Here is an 18,400-nt window from a genome sequence, read left to right as displayed (position 1 = left end):
AAGTTGTATCTTTCTTAATGCAATTTAATTTGGTCCATTGCAAGGACAGAAGTATGTACTTTTGCATGTTTATTTATGCCTTTTTTTCCTTAGAGCAAACTTAATGATGTTGCACCTGCAGGATAAACATTATCATAGACCTGATGAAAACTTAGGTATTTCTGAGGTGGAGTGAGTGAGAGATGGAGGTGCAAGAAATGGTAGCCTAGACTTTTTGAGTCTGTGTGCCCAAAGTCAGCTTTCTTTAACCTTGTTTGTTTCCCACAGTTCAAACTCTGTTCCTACAAAGTGCATCCTCTGATCTTCTCTGTCTTGCATGTGGCTTCCTCTTTCTCAGGCTGAGGCTTTCTTTTCTGTTTCTCAGGCTGAGCCTTTCTTTTCTCTGTGAACTATTTATAAGCTCTTACCATACGATGTTTGTCTGGTTTTCTGTGTTTCTTTCTAACACTGTGAGAAGAAGTTCAGTGGAATTCACTTCCTAGCTTCAGCAACCACTTGAAGGCATCAGCTTCCCCAAGGTACTGAATGAGTTCATCAGTTGTAATGACCTTCCATTGCTTTGGGACTGTAAAGCATAGCTTGCAAAGTATTGGAGTGTTTCCACAGGATAGCAGGTTGGTTTGCAAGTTTACATACAGACAGATGTCTCATTTTGTCCTCAAGAATTCAACACAATTTCATTGTAAATACCTCTAAGTTTGGATGACCTGTACCATTTTCTACTTTGACAGTTAACAGAAAGGCTAGTAAGGTGCTTCAATGAGTAAGCAAGGATGTAGCAGTAAAGTAGCGGCAGACAGCAGTGAGTGCATTGTGGGAGTGGGATTGGTTTGGGTATGAAATCAGCATTTGAAAAAAGAACCCCCACCAAACATCATGAAAATTTGTGGTACTTGCATCTCCAAAAATGATCTGAGGGTGAGAGGAAATGCCTTGTTTTGAAAAACCTTAAGTTTGTTCTGCTTAAGGAAAGGCATTAAAAGCTGTGGAGGTGTGACTTGATTTTTTTTCAGTGAAAAGCATAGAATAGCAACCAAGGGCTGGAAGTGGAACTCTTGACACATCAGAAGTAGACATGCTTCTCATGCTCAGGTGGCTATTAATGTGTGCTAAATTCCCGATTTTCCCACCTAGTCTGAGATGGGGTATTTTGACGGATGTAAACTTCAGTCGGGTAAGAGTTGTTTGGCTCAATATGAGTGAAAATGAGTGACATTTTACTGTCCTCTGGTATGCAGAATGGTCAGCTTAGTGGGTAAGTCCCACTGCTTCTTTTTGACATACTATAGAACTCCTTGTCTCGGCAGTTTCTGTTGAGGAGCAGGCATTGGCCTTCATGAGATAGCAGCAGAGAGTGGTCTGTTACTTGCTCCATGGTGTTCCTCCTGCAGAGAGGGTTTCAGGAAGCAAGGTAAAAGGATTCAACTTGGCCAGATGGACAAATAGACACCTGTCAGTGTCTTGAGTTGGAGCTGGAGGATAACTGTCTCTGAGCAAACTGATCGTAGATAGTTTTGGTCTCTAAAAATGTTGCACTAACAGCACCTCTCTCATGTAAACCCACATGCTTGTGAGGGATTAGAAATGTAAATTTAAGTCTTCTGATTCAGAAATAATCTTTACTGCAAACAGAGCTTAGTTTTACTACCATCATGCTTATGATGACATACTGCCATATTTTTTGAAAAGAATAACCTCTGTTTTTACTTTTACTCGATTTAGCAGTTATGTTTTGGGCTTTTTATACAAAATAACCACTTTTTTTTTTTTTTCCTGTGAGTTTTACATTTACAAAAGCATTTGCTTTTCATCCTGAAGCTGAAGGAATTGGTAGAACTTCACAGATATGTATGTACATCCAGCTGAAGGACTTAACATCCCAAAATATATGCTTTTTGAGTTAAGCTCGGAGCTGTCATCTTAAAGCAACATCTGTCAGACTGTATTAGACCCTTAGACTTAGGCACTGAATATAAAACAAAAGAAAATTATACTAAGCAACATTTCTTAAAAATCTACATATTTATAAAAAATGAAAATTTTTTAGACAGTTATTTGTCTTGAAGCTCATTTAGTATCTGTAGGCAGATTACTAATAAAGTTGTTTATCACTTTTCTCTTTTGCCTCTTACGTGAATTGTGCATTTTTCTGTTTTATGGAGGCTTATTATAAAATCGTTACTGTTTGTGTCACTCTTAATTTTAGCTGTTTCTAACAACAACAACAATTTTGCTTTAAAGGCTAAAAGATAGCTAGTGTTTCCCATCGCTTTTAGAATCAGGTCATTAAAATATTATTTTTTGCAGTATTTCTCCAAGAGAAGTTACATAATCAGAGCAATTATATTACACTTGAAAAAAATACAACTGTTAAATAAAAAAGGAACAGTTTATACATAGAAAGCTGTAATGTTGATAAATTTCTGTGAATGTAAGCAGTTCTGGTAATGGAAGTTATGTTTCAGTGGAGTGTTTGCACAGAACCTATTAATAATTAATAGTATTGACTAATTTGCGTATGCCTAAATTGTGTGTGTGGAAGACTGGCCTTTGGGTTCATGTCCTTAAGTGACATAGAGTACCACAAAGAGTGAAAAAAGAACAAACTGATCATCATGGATAAAATAATGAACTCATGATTTGTGTTAAGAGAATTTGTTAACAGAGTGCTTCTACGTAGAAAACCTTGATCAGGTGCAAATAGATGTATTTGATGCTGTAAACCAGTGTTTTAATGAGTTGTCAGAGTGCCACCTTTTTTACTTCTGAATTACCAATAAGGACTAATTATCGATGAAGGCAAGGCATAATGCTACATGGAAAGTTTACTTGCTCCAGATGGAGTAGAAATTTGTTTTAGATGCCTGCTTTCTGGTTTGTGTTGCATAACACAGAAGAAAAAATTGGGATTCTTTAGGTTTAATATATGCCCTCAAGAAAACTGTGGAGTCTGTATTTTCCTTCATAATTATGTGCACTTGCAGAAGTGGGACAGCTCATGGCATACATGACTTGCAAGTGTGAAATTTTTGCTGGGTTTGTGATCAGATGAACAAGAATTGCCTGAATATTAATAATAGTAATTTTCTTCTAGATTCATGCACATATCATCCAGGTGTGCCAGTCTTTCATGATGCTCTCAAAGTAAGTATGCAACTAGATTTTTAAGTCTTATCTTTTTTTCCATATAACTGTTTCCATGAAACAGTATGCTTGTTTTCCTTTCCAATTCCAAATCTTTCAGTTGTAGAAACTGATGTCCAGCCTATCATGTTTGAGCAACCCCATGAAATTAGAAAAGCACACTTACTCAAACCTGAAGAAGAAATTAAAAACTGTACTCATATGGTCTAGGTGCCATGCAAGTCCTTATGACACATATTTCCTGTTGATTGACTTTGGGTATCTCAACAGTTTAATTAGGTCTTCTGAATAGGTCTTTGGAGGCATTGAGGTGTCATAGTCTTTCAGTTAATTACCCTGCTTGGAATTCAAACCAGCTGCTTGTCATCGTATGTGGCTAGTGAACTAATGCATGTGACATTTGCCTACTATAAAAAATAATTGTGTTCTGTTACTCTGACAGACGAGTATGTTGATTAAGTTGGGACTGGTTGCCCTTGCCTCTGATGCAGCTGTTCAGGATTCTTGGGCTACATCTTCAGTAGTGAATTAAATATACCAATGACTGGTCTTCAGTGCTTAGGCCAACTGCATAGCCCGTATTCACTATATTAAACTGTTTTCCTACTGCAGGATCTGCTGGATGCATCCAAAGTGCCTACAGAGAATTATTTGAGGCACAACTGCCAATACAGTACTGGAGGTCATTCTAACAATTTAATTGTGGACGGTCAGAAATCTGCTGTCCAGAAATGGAGTCTGGCACTTGTTTACTGTAGTAATACAGGTGTAGCATAAGTGAGCTTTCTTAGGAGACCAAACTGCTATTTAACCAAGCTTTGGGGCAAGCATTTTTCTTGGTACTTGGGAACTGCTTCTACTGGCAGAACATCTCATCCCTGTCCCATAACGTTGTGTCTTCTGGGCTCATGGAAGCTTGTGCCTATGCGCTGGGCATCATGTTTTCTGTGAGCTATCGCTCATATTGCAGTGCGTGACTCCAGAGTTGGCCACCGTGTACCACTGGCAAATTGGGATAGGTGCTATTAATATGATACAGTTGCTTAGACCATGTCAGTTTGTTTTGTATAAAATTATAGTTGTACTCATAATTTTCTGTCGACCATTGTGTTGCCCTGCTTAAGCTCTCAAAGCAGTGGTGCATTTATTAGTCAAACTGTTGCTTTTAATAAGGTTTGTCGAGTTCTAAGATACATTATTCACAGTGGCAAGATAATTTTCTCTAAAATTGGGATTCTGGTTTATATATTAAAAAGGCTCTTGATTACTGTAGTTGATTGGCTATGCAGTGCAGATACTCAGCTTTGTGGCGGGAAATAAGCATCTGAAATACTTGACTAGAGCTCAAGGAAAGAAAAAATCCTCATCATTTTAGATAGGGGGCCTGTACATTCTGCCACAGGTGAGCCTAGTCTCAGGTATAATATTTGTTTTGCTTATATGTTACTTCATGAAATAAAGTAACATTTCTGTTTTCTGTCGTACAGAGTTGGCACCTAACTAGTCGTGGAAATATTGCCTCATGTTTACTGAACTTTCTGATTAAGGCAGCATGAGTGAACTAGAAATGGCAGCTGTAACAGGTTTCTCTGACTTTTAAAAGTGCAAATGATGAGAATATTGTCCAAAGAAGGGAAGAAAATAATCTGTAATCATGATGTGCCACATTTGTAAAGGAATATAATTAGTCTTTAGCTTTTTATAAGTTGTTGCCAAGTAAGGTAGTTATGCTTGTTTTGTTTTTGTTCCAAAATGTTTATAGGGTTGGTCATGTTGTAAGAGAAGAACAACAGACTTTTCCGACTTCTTAAGCATTGTGGTATGTACTCATGATTATTTAAAATTTTTATACTTGTCAAATGACAGTGATAAATATTAAATGGTACATGTGTTTTCATGTTTAAAATTTGCATACTTTTCTTAAAACTGTCTTAAATCTTGCACGCACTATTTTTCTTGATATAATGTTCAAGCTTTAATGGTTATAATTAGTTCTATCAAAACCTATTTAGATGCTTGTTAAAAATGAAGGAAGGTCAATATTTCTTGTTACTTTGCTTGATTACGAAAAGTATGCATTTTTCTTTAACGTTTGTCCAACTGAAGATAATTTCCACTTTAGTTGTAGGATTTCCTTTGCAGCTGGTGTTTAGAATGGACTAAAGGAGAAGATGGGGCTGAAGAAATAAATCAAGAAAACTTGTTACTGTTTTTGATCATTTTTAATTGTGCACACAAACTACACTGCATATATATAAACATATGCTTTCTGTAATAGGGCTGTACTAAGGGTCTCCATAACAGCGAGAAACCTCCTGAGCCTGTTAAACCAGAAGTCAAAACTACTTCTGAACGAAAGGAGCTAGCTGAACTGAAGCCTAGATTTCAAGAACACATAATTCAGGCACCTAAACCATTGGAAACAATTAAAAGGCCGAGGTACAGTATACAAAACTAAATTTTGCCAAATTTGTGGTCAGTTAGTCAAGTTAAAGCTCATTTGCTTATTCAGTGTTACACATCTCATATAGTGTAAAAATTCCCAAATGAACTTTAAAAGAGCCTGTATTTGGTAGCAGTGATGGTGCTATCTTAAGCTTCAAAATGAGATAAAAGAATTCTGCTTAGGACAAGGTAGTACTGTAGCTTAGACTGCCACTAGCAGTTGTGTTTAGTGTTTTCAACAGTCATAAAAAATAATTTTAGTGTGCTTGTATTTAGATTCCTTAATCTCTCTGATTTATTTTTGTTGTTGTAGAGTACTTAGGATTTCCTGTTGAAATCCAAGATTGCCTTCTAAATTTCTAGTCTGATTTTTCACAAAGAGTAAGAATTGGCATTTACAAATCTAGTTTGTTTTTTTGTTGTTGTAAGGGGGATTGGAAAAGAAGAGCCTTCTAGCAAGATTAGAAGTTACTACTCTGTTCTTTTTTGTAATTTGTTTTTCATTAAGCTGACATGAATACATGGACTATTTTTTAGCCCAGATGAGCCAATGACAAATTTGCAGCTGAAAGTGTCAGCTTCCTTGAAGCAAGCGCTAGATAAACTGAAACTGTCATCAGAAAACGAAGAGAAAAAAGGTAAGGATATAGGGAGGCTAAGTAGATATATGACGCTAATTGTCACACAAATAAATGAAATGCTATTTTTGTTGTTGTTTCTGAAGTAATTATTTCATGTAATTATGTTCTTGTTCTTAATCTGGGAAATACCTTCCAGTCTAGGGAATGATAATCAAACTTTATATGTTAACAATGTGGAGACTTGGGTGTTAGGAGAAGTGTCTTCCCATCAAAATTATTTGAACTGCCTGTTTGGTAACATTTCCTGGTAAAATGGACATGATTGGAACATCCATTTCTGAATATATGTCTGAAAGAGTTTCCTAAGAAATTAATGCTACTGTCCTATGTTACTGCAAACACGATGTCATATAAAGCCTTTCATAAACTGGTGAAATTCCTCTGAAGATTAATTGGTTCTCCCTCGTCTGTTGGTCCTCTTTTTTTCTTCCTCTTTTTTTTCTTCCCACAGTTTATCTGGAATTTGTTTCCAGAGCGACAGTGCTCCTTAAGAAACACTTTCTAATTTCACTCGATATTTGTGGCTATTTTATACTCTCCTGTTATTGTGCCAGAACTGTCACTCAGCTCTTCTTTCTACTTGGTATCCAAATTCTTTCCTTGTATGTATTTATAGACAGTAGTTGGAGCCTTTTACATTCATACTTTTACAAAACCAAACAAGATGAATGATTGTAATAATCCTCTTCATCAATTTTTTTTTTTTGCCCCACTTAAAACAACATAGAGGTATAGAACCTAGAAGCTGATGCATAGATAACAAAGCTTTTGGAATGTTTGCATAATTTCTCTTTCTTTGTACCTATCTGGCAGACTTCAGTGCCAGGAAGAAAATAGACAGCTTCAGAGTTGTTTGGGTTTTTTTTCCTAATCTACTCCTTAGCACATTTTAATTGTCAATAAAAGCAAAATGTGTAGTACATTGTATAATTGAGTTCCTATTTTCTATAATATGATTCTGTTTACAGAGGAAGACAGTGATGAAATCAAGATTGGGACAGCATGTAAAAATGCAGGCTGTTCAAAAGTAAGTGGTTCAGTTCCACCACCCAGATGCCAAACTATTAAGTGTGCAGTTTTGTTTTCCTTTCTTGGGTGTGTTTTTTATGTGCTACAAATTGATTTGAAAGTGACACAAAGTCCATGAGGCTTAACGAATCCACATTTGATAACACATTTCAGTATGGAAAAAGTGGGCTGTTTTGTACTGTGGATGCAATTAAGTCTAAGATTACTTTTTTTAAGCCTGTCCTGAACTTCTAATTAGTAAGCTTTGCCAAACCTGTGATACTGATGTGTTTCAAGTTAAAATGTTGAAATGGTGAGAGGTGGCTTCTTGATAACACTTGAATTGCTCTTGATAATCTGTATATAGGTCAGAAGCATCTGCAGATCTTATCAATTAATGCTTCCTGCCAGAAGCATTACGAAATGCTTTCTTTCTTACCACAAAGAAAATATTTTAACACTTTTACCACCAAAATTAATTTTTATAATACGTGGTCATTTAAACTGAAAGTTTTTTTACACTGACACCCTTGTGTTGTACAGAACGGGACAGTAGAATTAAAACAGGTGTATCACTGGACGTCTGACATTTTGCATTTTCTACTGAAACTCTGGTGGGAGGAGAACTTACAGCAGTCTCTTGTTGTGTTAGGAAGAACTGATATGGTATTTGGTGGCAGAGTTGTATATTGTTTAATTTACTTCCTTTTGAGAATCTATGTGTTTTATGAATGAAAACTTTTAATTTATTTTCCAGTTAAGTACTTATTTTCTCTGAATATTCAGAGTATTTTTAAAGATAAATATCTCTGAGGATCTAAAGTGATCTTTATGAACATAGATGATGTCACCATTGATGTACTCCGTAGAACTAATACAAAGTATAGCTTATTAGAAGGAATGCCAGGGAGCCTTTTGTGAATGAATGGTTATTTTAAAAAGCTAAGGCAAGCCACTAGATTTAGATTATTTACTCAAAAGCTTTGTAGTACTTTGTTCAGTGTTTTTATTGTGGGTTCTGTTTTGTTTTGTTTTTTCCTTTGGTCCACATCCTCTAACAGTAATACACTTTAAATGCTTTGTTTTGCTAGACCTACGAAGGACCACACAGCACAGAAGAAGTATGTATATACCATTCTGGTGTACCTATATTCCATGAAGGGTTAGTACTCAGTTAACTTTAATTTTTTTAATTAGTCTATTTTGTGTTCCTGCTTTCTTTGTAGATGCTGCCTTGTTTTCATTCTGTATTTCTTCCTCAGTCAAAAATGGCAATGCTTGAAGAGGGCATACCAAATTAACAGTAATATTGCATAAAGGAAAAATTTTAAATACTTGCGGTAAATAGTGTCCCAAATATTGTTGTTAATTACTTTGTGAACTTTCAAGGATGAAGTATTGGAGCTGTTGTAAAAGAAAAACATCCGACTTCAATACATTTTTAGCTCAAGAAGGCTGCACAACAGGAACACACGTATGGACTAAAAAGGACGCAGTAAGTAGCATTAATATTGCATTCTGTAGCTGGCCATTCTGAATTTTGAATACTGAAATGTAGTCAGTAGCCTGATGGAGCTGTTGTTGTAGTCGAGCTGTTACAGATCACTACCTCTGAAATAATACGGAGGATATTATGCACAGAATGACAACAGAGAAATGGGTTTTGAAATAATCTGGTAGAAGTATACTTATAATAGAGTACAACCTGTCTTTTTATTGATACATATAGTATAAATAGCAGTCTTTTCTGCTTTGTTAGTTAAGAAGGTCTGTGGTATTCCATATAGAATATATTCTATATATATATTCCTTTATAATAAGATTATTAAAAGTCTGTCCACCCCCAAAGACCATGAAGAGAGCAACATCCAGTTGGCGGCCGGTCACAAGCGGTGTTCCCCAGGGCTCAGTTCTGGGGCTGGTCTTGTTCAATATCTTTATTGATGACCTGGATGAGGGGATCGAGTGCTCCTTCAGTACGTTTGCAGACGACACCAAGTTGGGTGGGAGTGTTCATCTGCTGGAGGGTAGGAGGGCTCTGCAGAGGGATCTAGACAGGCTGGATCGATGGGCTGAGATCAACTGTATGAGGTTCAACAAGGCCAAGTGCCAAGCCGGGTCCTGCACTGGGGTCACAACAACCCCACACAACGCTACAGGCTTGGGGAGGAGTGGCTGGAGAGTTGCCCGGCGGGAAGGGACCTGGGGGTGCTGGTTGAGAGCCGGCAGTGTGCCCAGGTGGCCAAGACGGCCAACAACGTCCTGGCCTGTATCAGCAATAGTGTGGCCAGGAGGAGCAGGGCAGTGATTGTGCCCCTGTACTCGGCACTGGTGAGGCCACATGTCAAATCCTGTGTTCAGTTTTGGGCCCCTCACTACAAGAAGGACGTTGAGGTGCTTGAGCATGCCCACAGACAGGCAACGAAGCTGGTGAGGGGTCTGGAGCACAAGTCTTATGAGGAGCGGCTGAGGGAACTGGGGTTGTTCAGTCTGGAGAAGAGGAGTCTGAGGGGAGACCTTATCGCTCTCTACAACTACCTGAAAGGGGGTTGTGGCGAATTGGACATTGGTCTCTTCTCCCAGGTAACTAGTGATAGGATGAGAGGAAATGGCCTCAAGTTGCACCAGGGGAGGTTTAGATTGGATATTAGGAAAAATTTCTGTACGGAGAGAGTGCTCAAACATTGGAACAGGCTGCCCAGGGAGGTGATGGAGTCACCATCTCTGGAAGTGTTCAAAAAACACATGGACGTGGTGCTTCAGGATATGGTTTAGTGGGCATGGTGGTGTTTGGTTGATGGTTGGACTTGATGATCTTGATGCTCTTTTCCAACCTTAATGATTCTGTATTTCACTGTGATGTTGGGAACAAACTGCAGAACTACAAGGTGAATTTTTTTTCCATTCTAGGCTTAAAAAGATTCTTAAGCAATATTGTAGAACATAATAATGGAACTGAACACTTAATTAAAAAACATTAGCTGGTCACATGTTGGATGCAGGTGAACACAAAATTCTTGTTGCATATATATTGTCTATTGCTGAGGCAAAATGGGTCTGATAGAGGGTGCAAAGATCAGGAACATTTAATAGAAGAAAATTTAGTTACAGGAAGTGTAGTTCTGTTACCTCATTCTATAACAACTGCTTCACAAGTTCTATAAGTCGTGGAATTGCTGCTTGCTTTGAAGCTTTATGTTTGTGTTTATAAAGTATTTTCAAATACAGAAAGGACAGGTTAAAAAAAAAAAGCTGAAGTTGTGAGCCTAAAGTCGGAGAGTGGTGTTGTAAAGAATTTACCCAGATGTTGAGAAACTATGTGTGTATTAAATGTGTGTATATTGAGATAATGGGCTTCTAGCTAACAGGGGTTTTTTGGCTTTACCTTTTTGTAGTTATTTTGGTTTTTTCCACCATTTATTTTTCCTGCATTGGAGAACAGAGGGTAATATTCAGTGATTTTTGTCAGTAATACAGAAGTTTCTTGGAGTCATTGTTTGGTTTCTTTCTGTTACTTGCTGGATAACTGTAGTCTTGGAAAGGAAGTTAATCCAACAAGTAACATTTTTTTTTCAGTTGGTTGGGGTTTTTTTAGTGTTTTGTTTGTTGGGGGTTTTTTTTCTGTCACAATGTCCTGGTTTCTTACTGTAGTCTCTGTTATAAGCACTGTTTTTCTCACATCTAATGGTCGTTAGGGGCCAGTAGCTGAAATAATTAGTAAAAATAGATGTAAGTGGAGTCTTGCAATCTCCTGTGAACATGAAATATAGTCCTTTATTAGCGATGCTTATTGGCTATTAAAATAGTCCTGGGCTTTTATCCTGACTAATCTTGTAAAAGTACTACTGAATGCAATTTTAAGTCTTTTTTTTTGGTAACTTTTTCTTATATAGGGATTTTTTTTTGGAAAGAAAGTAGTTCCATGCAGGCATGATTGGCACCAGACCGGAGGAGAAGTGACTATTTCTGTATATGCTAAAAACTCTGTTCCTGATCTGAGCTATGTAGAAGCAAATAGCACAATGGTGTGTATCTACCTTAAGATGTAATTCTTTTTTTAATTCTTATAACAGATTGAAGTCAGGAAAATCTGGCTTCTGCTTTATTTACAAGGCAGGGGTAGCCTAAGACTCTTTTTTGAGTAATGGCATTTTCTTGGCTTTTGTGTTTGCTCAAGCATGTATAGCATTTTTTTCTTTTATTTGGACATTTGGACTTTACTGTTTGTGTTTTTGTTATTTTGCAGCTTTAAAAAAAAAAAAACTATGTCAAAAAAATCTTTCATTTCACTTCTACAATTAAAACCCGAGTGTGATGGATTTGCATCACCATATGTGTAAATAATTATAGATTCATCATTTCATTGTATTTGGTTTAATGTAATGTAATACCGTTGTTCACGATATGCAGTTTTACACCTACTAATATTAAACAAGTGTTAAAATACTTCTCTGATTTCTTAATAACGTATTTGGAGAAAATGATACAGTTTCCTGGATGTATATATGGCCACTCTTGACTATGATACCGTATCAGAATCTGTTAGGATAGATTTTCACTTCTATGTCTTAAGGACAGTTTGATCACTTTGCTCATGGTAGGATCTGAGTCATAATGTGATATATTTTGCTTAAACATACTTGACATGTCAATGTTTTATTAGCCTGACAAAATGTTCTTTTTTTTTTTCCTGTTAAGTTAAATATCCATATTGTATTTGAAGGAGAAAAGGAATTTCATCGCAGTGTGAAGCTATGGGGAGTAAGTATAAGAATAATTTTTCTACTATAAAAAAAGAAAAACACCCCACAAAAAAAAACACAAACCCCCAGCTTCCTCTCTTTGAAAACAGTTTGTTTTTCCTCATTACTTTTCTTATTGAAAGAAATTCAGTTGCATGTCATTCAGTAATCTATGTTTAAGTTGACTCTAATGCCCCAAATGATCGTGTATGACATCATAGTTGATGCTGCTTTGAGCAGAAGGTGACCTCCTGAGGTCCCTTCTGTCCCTATTTGTCCTAAGATCCCACCACCATCGTAGTGCTGTTGCAGAAAACCCTTGACACAATGTAATTACATGCTTACGTATGTGTTAGACCAAAGTATATGTTACATGTGCATAGGCCTATGTTCATAGCTTGGGAATGGGAGAGGGTTGGCTTTTTCTAGGTAACAGAGGGAACTCCATCTGCCTAAACACCTGCTGAAATTCAGTGATCAGGTACTCTTCCTAACTTAATCCACAAATACCTAGCAGTCTTATTTCTTAAATTGAACTATAAAATATGTTTTCTGTTCTAGGTAATTGATGTAAAGAGGAGTTATGTGAACATGACAGCTACAAAGATTGAGCTTACTATGAGAAAAGCAGAACCCCTATTATGGGCAAGTCTTGAATTACCAATATCCAACGCACAACAAAAAAAAGAGAATTCAGATCAATAATGATTCCAAGAGACAAGTTATTTCCCATTATGAAGTGGTGACTTGCTACTGTAATCAAATATTTAACTTTTATATAGATTCATTTTTTATGCTAGATCATATGTTCCATTCTACAAAGAAATTTGATGCACAGTAAATGGGGATGTAAACTTGAAGGGTAATAGCTATTTCTGCTCTTGCTCCCATGAGTATATTTATTCTAGTTGGAGTGTCTCCGTGGGGGTTTAGAGTAAAAAAGCTATTGCCCTTGGCTTACAACCTTATGTACCACGCACTGATTATCCAAATAGATGTGTTCTCAGTCCACTGTTTGTGTTAATTTTTCAAGTTTTTAGACTGGACCTACTGGGTAGCACATGTTAAACTCAGTAATACAGATACAAAAATCTGAGTTTATGAAGTTATTAACACGCAATTCTGCATCTAGAATAAAAAATTCTTAAACATAAATATGAAAGAGCACTTGTAGACTTGCATTTTTGTCTTCTGAAACTAAGGTTTGTTTCAATACCTGTTGGCTGTGGAGGGATGGAATAAAAAGTATTTTGCTAAGGATTTCAGTACTTGCTGACTCTTTTGCTGTCTTCCATGTATAAAAGCAGGAGATCAGATTAAAATAAAAACAAAGTTGGCGGGGGGGGTATTGTGTCTTTGGTATTTGGATTGTTAAATATAAAAGTGAATGGACAGTGAAATGGCTGAATAACACAGCATCTCAGCTGTGGAGAATATACAAACAGCAGACTACTGTAAAATTACCAAGATGCTGTATATATTTGACAGTCTAGAATGTATATTCTGTCCTATTCTACAACACTCAAAATTATGGGTCTTTTTTCAGAGTAGGTGGGTATGTGTAGTAGAAGACAGTACATACTGTAGGTGTCTCAGGAAAATTATTTCCATGTAGATATGCATAGCTCTTCTTTCTGAGGATGAGGAATTTATCTACAGGACAAATCTTAGGAGAAACAAACAACAACCTTTGAAATGTCTGTCTCAAACCATAATTGTACCTCTGAATTAACATATTTTTAAAATATTATTTATTTTGAACAGCATAAGCAAAACGCTGTAATTAGAAATCAAGACCTTAATTTTGTTTTCAGTTCTCCATCAGTAAAGATTTGTGGCTGAGAACATGATAGTTTTAAAGATGAGACACTTATCCAAGCAGCAATACATGCAGTAATGCTGCTTTCTCTTTCTGCTTCCAATAGTTTCTTAATTTTGGTTGCAGATGAAAGAAAAACGTTTTCCTATATAAGTCATGCAAAATGTACACCATTATTTATTGTGCCAAAGCTTGTATATGAAAACAAGGAGTCCTGTGCACTGTTGAAATGTGTGGATGCTCATCTGCCTACCTTGGCAGACCAGGAATAATGCCAGGAGAAACACAGAACACGTAGTAAAGGCATTTTGAACTTAAATGTGGATTTTTAAGAGTCTTACTGTTTTCTAATAGATATAATTTGACTTGAGCTCAGAGTTCTGTCTCTATGAGTACTTGCAATCCTACTTCATGCTTAGAGTAGTAGGAAATACATTACCAAAGAAACCATCCCCAAACACCAAGAAAGTAACACCAGTGATGTACATATAAAATTTGTTTTGGTGCTGCTTTGCCTTCATTTCAAGATCCTGTTTCCTCGTTCACTTGAGGGAGCGTGCTTGCTTACTCCCTTGGGCCCCTATTAACAGTTCCAGCTCCAAGTTCTGCCTAAAAGATTCTATTAACTTCTAGTAATGCCACCTTGTTTGTTTGTTTGTTTGTTTTTTTAATAAATTTGAAAATGTTAAGTGCTATGAAGTCATAGGGTACAAGCTTACAAAAATGTATGCTTGCAGTTGGTTGTCTAAAAATTGAACAGATGTTCCCTGATGTGTTCTGAACCAACAAGTGGAGCTCTTACTAGTATAATACTGACTAGTATAATACTGAGAACGATCACTTCAGTGCAGATAGCTGTAGCTATTAGTGTGCCATCTGTGTTTTTGTGTGCAGAACTCTGAACTGGGACAGCAAAATGAGCAGTGTTTAATGCCAGGGTGAAGTTCTTACTTAACAAGCAAGTTCAAACATGCATCTATGGATATATAAATACCCTAAATATCTTATGTTTTCTACTTTTTTTTTTTTACATCTTTTCAATTTATTTTCATCCTCACATAGAGTAGGTTTATATTGTGTAAAATCCATTTTAAAGAACTACAAGGGAAATGGAATTTCTCGGGCAAACAGAATTTCTGTTTTTAAGCAAGTCATCTGCTCCCTTAGTATACTAAAGGCTAAATGGAGAGAAATGTGCTGCCCAGGGTTCAGACATGGCCACGCCATAAGCTGCTTGTTACGCTCGACATTCTGCTGGTAGCTGAGTCAACTTGGCCAGAAGTGGAAGAAAGCTCCTGTAAACGTTGTCTTCAATTTTGCTTTTGCTTTTTATTCATTCCTCCTACTCTTCCTGTTGTTCATGATTTCAGCAGAAAATTAAAGATACTTTGGGAGTTCCGTAAGGACTTTTCCCCATCAGTGACTATAAAACCACTTTTAAAATTTACCTTTTTAAAAAAACAAGCAAGCAATAGCAAGCAAGCAAGCAAACTAACAGCTCAGCTTTGATCAGGCAAGAAGGTACAGGTTTTACAAATAGCAGCCTGGTTTTCTATGACCCATGGTGTTTTTCAAAATAAAAGGGTAAACTTTCAGATGCCAGAGACTGCCATAAGTCTCTGGTTTACCTGCATAAATTCTTAGCAGCCGTTTATAACCATACGTGTGCATCCATCATCAACCTGCAAAAGCTGTGTCACTTGGGGACTGGGAGTGTTTTGAGCAGTTGCGCAAACACCGCGGTGTTTGATCCTGGTATTCGATGAAATGGCATCTTGGCAGGGATAGTGGTGGGTGACGCCTTAGTGGGATATTGGTTTGGCTGTAACTTATATTGGTAAACATGGAGAGAAGGTGAAACCAACGGTTAGTGTACCAAACCAATCACAATACCGTCCCAAAAGCAAGATTTGAAAAATCAGTGAGGCTTTTACCAGTCTATAATAGTTAAATTAAATAATAAAGCACAGACAAGTATGTACTGGAATACTTGCAGTTAAATTTACCACTTTTTTCATGTTTTCAGAGTCATGCTGTATTTAGCAAGTTTGTTAACTTGCTACAGTCTAGCTATATTTTTATAATTAATGAGGCTTGAAAGCTGTAGTGTGGGTTTACGTTACACATGTAGACAGCGTCTTGCATCTCTCCGAAGGGACTGCCCAAGTGCACATGAAACTTTTCCTTCACAATCCCTTTTTAATATGAACTATTGTGTAGGTATACAAATCTGTGACAGCAGTCTTAATCTTTTCCCTCATGTATAAGCCCATTTTCTTACCTAGCATTACATATTATATCTGTAAAAACATTTCTTGGAGGAGCTGGAATTTATTTTTAAGGTTAGGATACTGTTAAGCACTGGGCTGCTCAGCTACTCTGACTCAGGTTTTACGTGGCACTGATGTAAGCTGACAAAACAATCTTCAATTGGATGATCTTCTGGAACATGTACATTATCAAGTCACCATTTCAGTGGTTTAGGGACTAGTTTTACTAGGAATTTTGCCTTGAAAAAAATCTACTTACTCTACGTAACGATGCATTTTTTGCTTGCACTCTTTAAATATGGCATGAGTATTGGATAAATACTGTACCTGTTAATCATTGGTTTTTCCCTACTGCTACTAAAATTTTTTAATCTCCGTTCAGGAACGAGATTATTTTTAAAGCCATGAGTCATGTGTCTGGAACACTGTTTTAAGGTGGTAATAGTTTTGCCATTCTAAGAGTCTTGAATTACAGTTGAAGCGGGGAGATGTCTTTTTGCATGGTTGTTTGACTCTGCACATTCATAAAACTTATATGCAGAAATTAATCTCATGTCTTCATGCTCTAGTTTTTTTCTGAATGTATTCAATAAAATTCTTACTACATTCTGGTTGCATTTGGGGGTTTTTGGCTGCTTTTGTTACGGGAGAGAGCTTGCCTTTGGATTTGCGACGCGGTTGTCGAAATAAAATCTTAAGTGGTCATTTTCCACAGGCCAGTCTATGTATGAGGGAAACTGTGGCAAAGAGTTTACCTTTCACCCCGGGTTTCTTTTGTTGCCTGTTTTCTCTTCTACCACAACAGCCCAGTCAAGCTACGTTAAGTTTTGCAGAAGTTTGGCTAAGTGTGGCTGTTCAGATGGGGGCCTGGCTCAGTCATGGAAATTGTTCTGTCCAAGAATTTTGAGCTGTCACAAACTTACTGGAAGTGGAATAATTCCAAATAAAAAGTTTGGGCTGTTTCTAAGAATGCTGAAGATACTATAGCTCTGATGCTTTTTTTTTCCTATTTTCTTGGGGTCTTGGAAGAAGGAAGAAGATACTTGTCAAAACCTCTGGCATTCCCAGAGGAGTGAAAAAGGACTCACTGCTTGGGGCCTGAAATTTTCTGTGGTGATAAAAACTTCGTGTTTTCTCAAAATCAGGGTAGGTGTTCTCACCAAAGATAATCAAGATACTGTCACAGACATTACAAACTAATCCACAGTTGTTGTGCCAAACGAGGGTTAGTCAAGCAGACTCCTTTTTGCTGAGTTTGTCTGCAAAATGAAGGGCAGGTGTTGAGGAGGTAGGATGTTAGCGGTAAGGAGGATGGGCGGGCAGGGAGTACGGTCCCGAAGACTCCTCTAGGCAGCACAGATTTCCACCCGTGTTCATAAAGCCAACCTTCGTCTGTTCAGCTTCTGAACGTTCTGTTTTCCTGACACAATGTCAGCATGAACAGGAGCGAAGAACTACTGTACGTGACCACTGTCCACCACGCGTTTGCAGTCAGTCCGGGGAGCCTGGAGGAAAGGGGCTGTAGGAAGAGGTACCTGAAATCCGGAGGTACATGGAACGCGTCAATGTGGTTTTCTTTAGCTTAATTGATCAACCGATAGGATGACTGATTCCGGCTATCCAGAAAGTGTGCAGGTTGGTTTGCAGCCGGTGTGCTGCTTTTGAGGAGAAAGCATCCTCTTGAATAAAACATTTTTGTTACCTGCTGAAACAAGTATTTGAAAAATCAGTTCCTGGTTAAATATTGATAAAGGCTTCATTGCAACAAAAGTCATTTAAAGCTAGCTGGAGGCAGAGCTGTTCCCTTACAACCATCTGTGGAATATTTTTAGTCCAAAAAGCTTGTTCTCCGAAATGTGTTTTAAATTTATGATAAATATTGATACTGCAATATTACTGCTGAATTCAATGCTTGGGAGAAAACTAACCTAATGTGCTTCTAGCTTAATATGCTTAACCTAATTTGTTCTTCCTTTGTGGAAAATGAGGCTGGTGTATGAGGCAGAGTTGATACTGTGCGCTTCTAGACCCCACAGTCTAGATCTAATTTTTTTTGAAGGGAACGCCTTGTAATCAAGTTATATTGTTGCATACATAAATATTAACCCAAAGTTTACATGTTCTGCCTTTATCTGTGAAAGCAGTTAACATTCGGAGTGTCTACTCATGAACAAAACCTACAACAAAAGCATTCCTTTCAGGATTATTCTTTAATTGTAGCTCTGCGAATCAGAAGCCTGTCGGCACTTCTGGTACAAAATTTTTACTTCAGTGGATTTATGACTTAGATGGGATGCTTGTGCTTTCCAAGAGCAGTTAAGAGCTGTAAAG

General features: G+C 37.2%; 1 protein-coding gene across 1 annotated transcript; it reads left to right on the top strand.

Annotated features, from left to right (window-relative positions):
* Positions 1–1,140: 1,140 nt before the first annotated feature.
* Positions 1,141–12,685, top strand: CHORDC1 (cysteine and histidine-rich domain (CHORD) containing 1). Its single transcript, XM_010290035.1, has 11 exons — positions 1,141–1,174; positions 3,095–3,144; positions 4,907–4,963; positions 5,423–5,583; positions 6,127–6,227; positions 7,199–7,257; positions 8,330–8,400; positions 8,628–8,733; positions 11,132–11,263; positions 11,937–11,999; positions 12,542–12,685. Exons 1-11 carry the CDS (start codon positions 1,141–1,143, stop codon positions 12,683–12,685), a joined length of 978 nt encoding a protein of 325 aa, XP_010288337.1.
* Positions 12,686–18,400: the final 5,715 nt, after the last annotated feature.

The sequence above is a fragment of the Phaethon lepturus genome, unplaced genomic scaffold (assembly GCF_000687285.1).
Source record: "Phaethon lepturus isolate BGI_N335 unplaced genomic scaffold, ASM68728v1 scaffold17516, whole genome shotgun sequence".
Taxonomy (NCBI): domain Eukaryota; kingdom Metazoa; phylum Chordata; class Aves; order Phaethontiformes; family Phaethontidae; genus Phaethon; species Phaethon lepturus.
The sequence above is the reverse complement of the archived record's forward strand: the minus strand, read 5'-3'. Positions and strand labels throughout refer to the sequence as shown.

Excerpts from the sequence above, each read along its gene's own strand:
- CHORDC1 (XM_010290035.1), top strand. The coding sequence starts at position 1,141 with ATGGGGTATTTTGACGGATGTAAACTTCAGTCGG. Across the intron at positions 1,175-3,094 it reads CGGATGTAAACTTCAGTCGG|ATTCATGCACATATCATCCA; the intron begins GTAAGAGTTGTT and ends ATTTTCTTCTAG. Across the intron at positions 6,228-7,198 it reads AGAAAACGAAGAGAAAAAAG|AGGAAGACAGTGATGAAATC; the intron begins GTAAGGATATAG and ends TTCTGTTTACAG.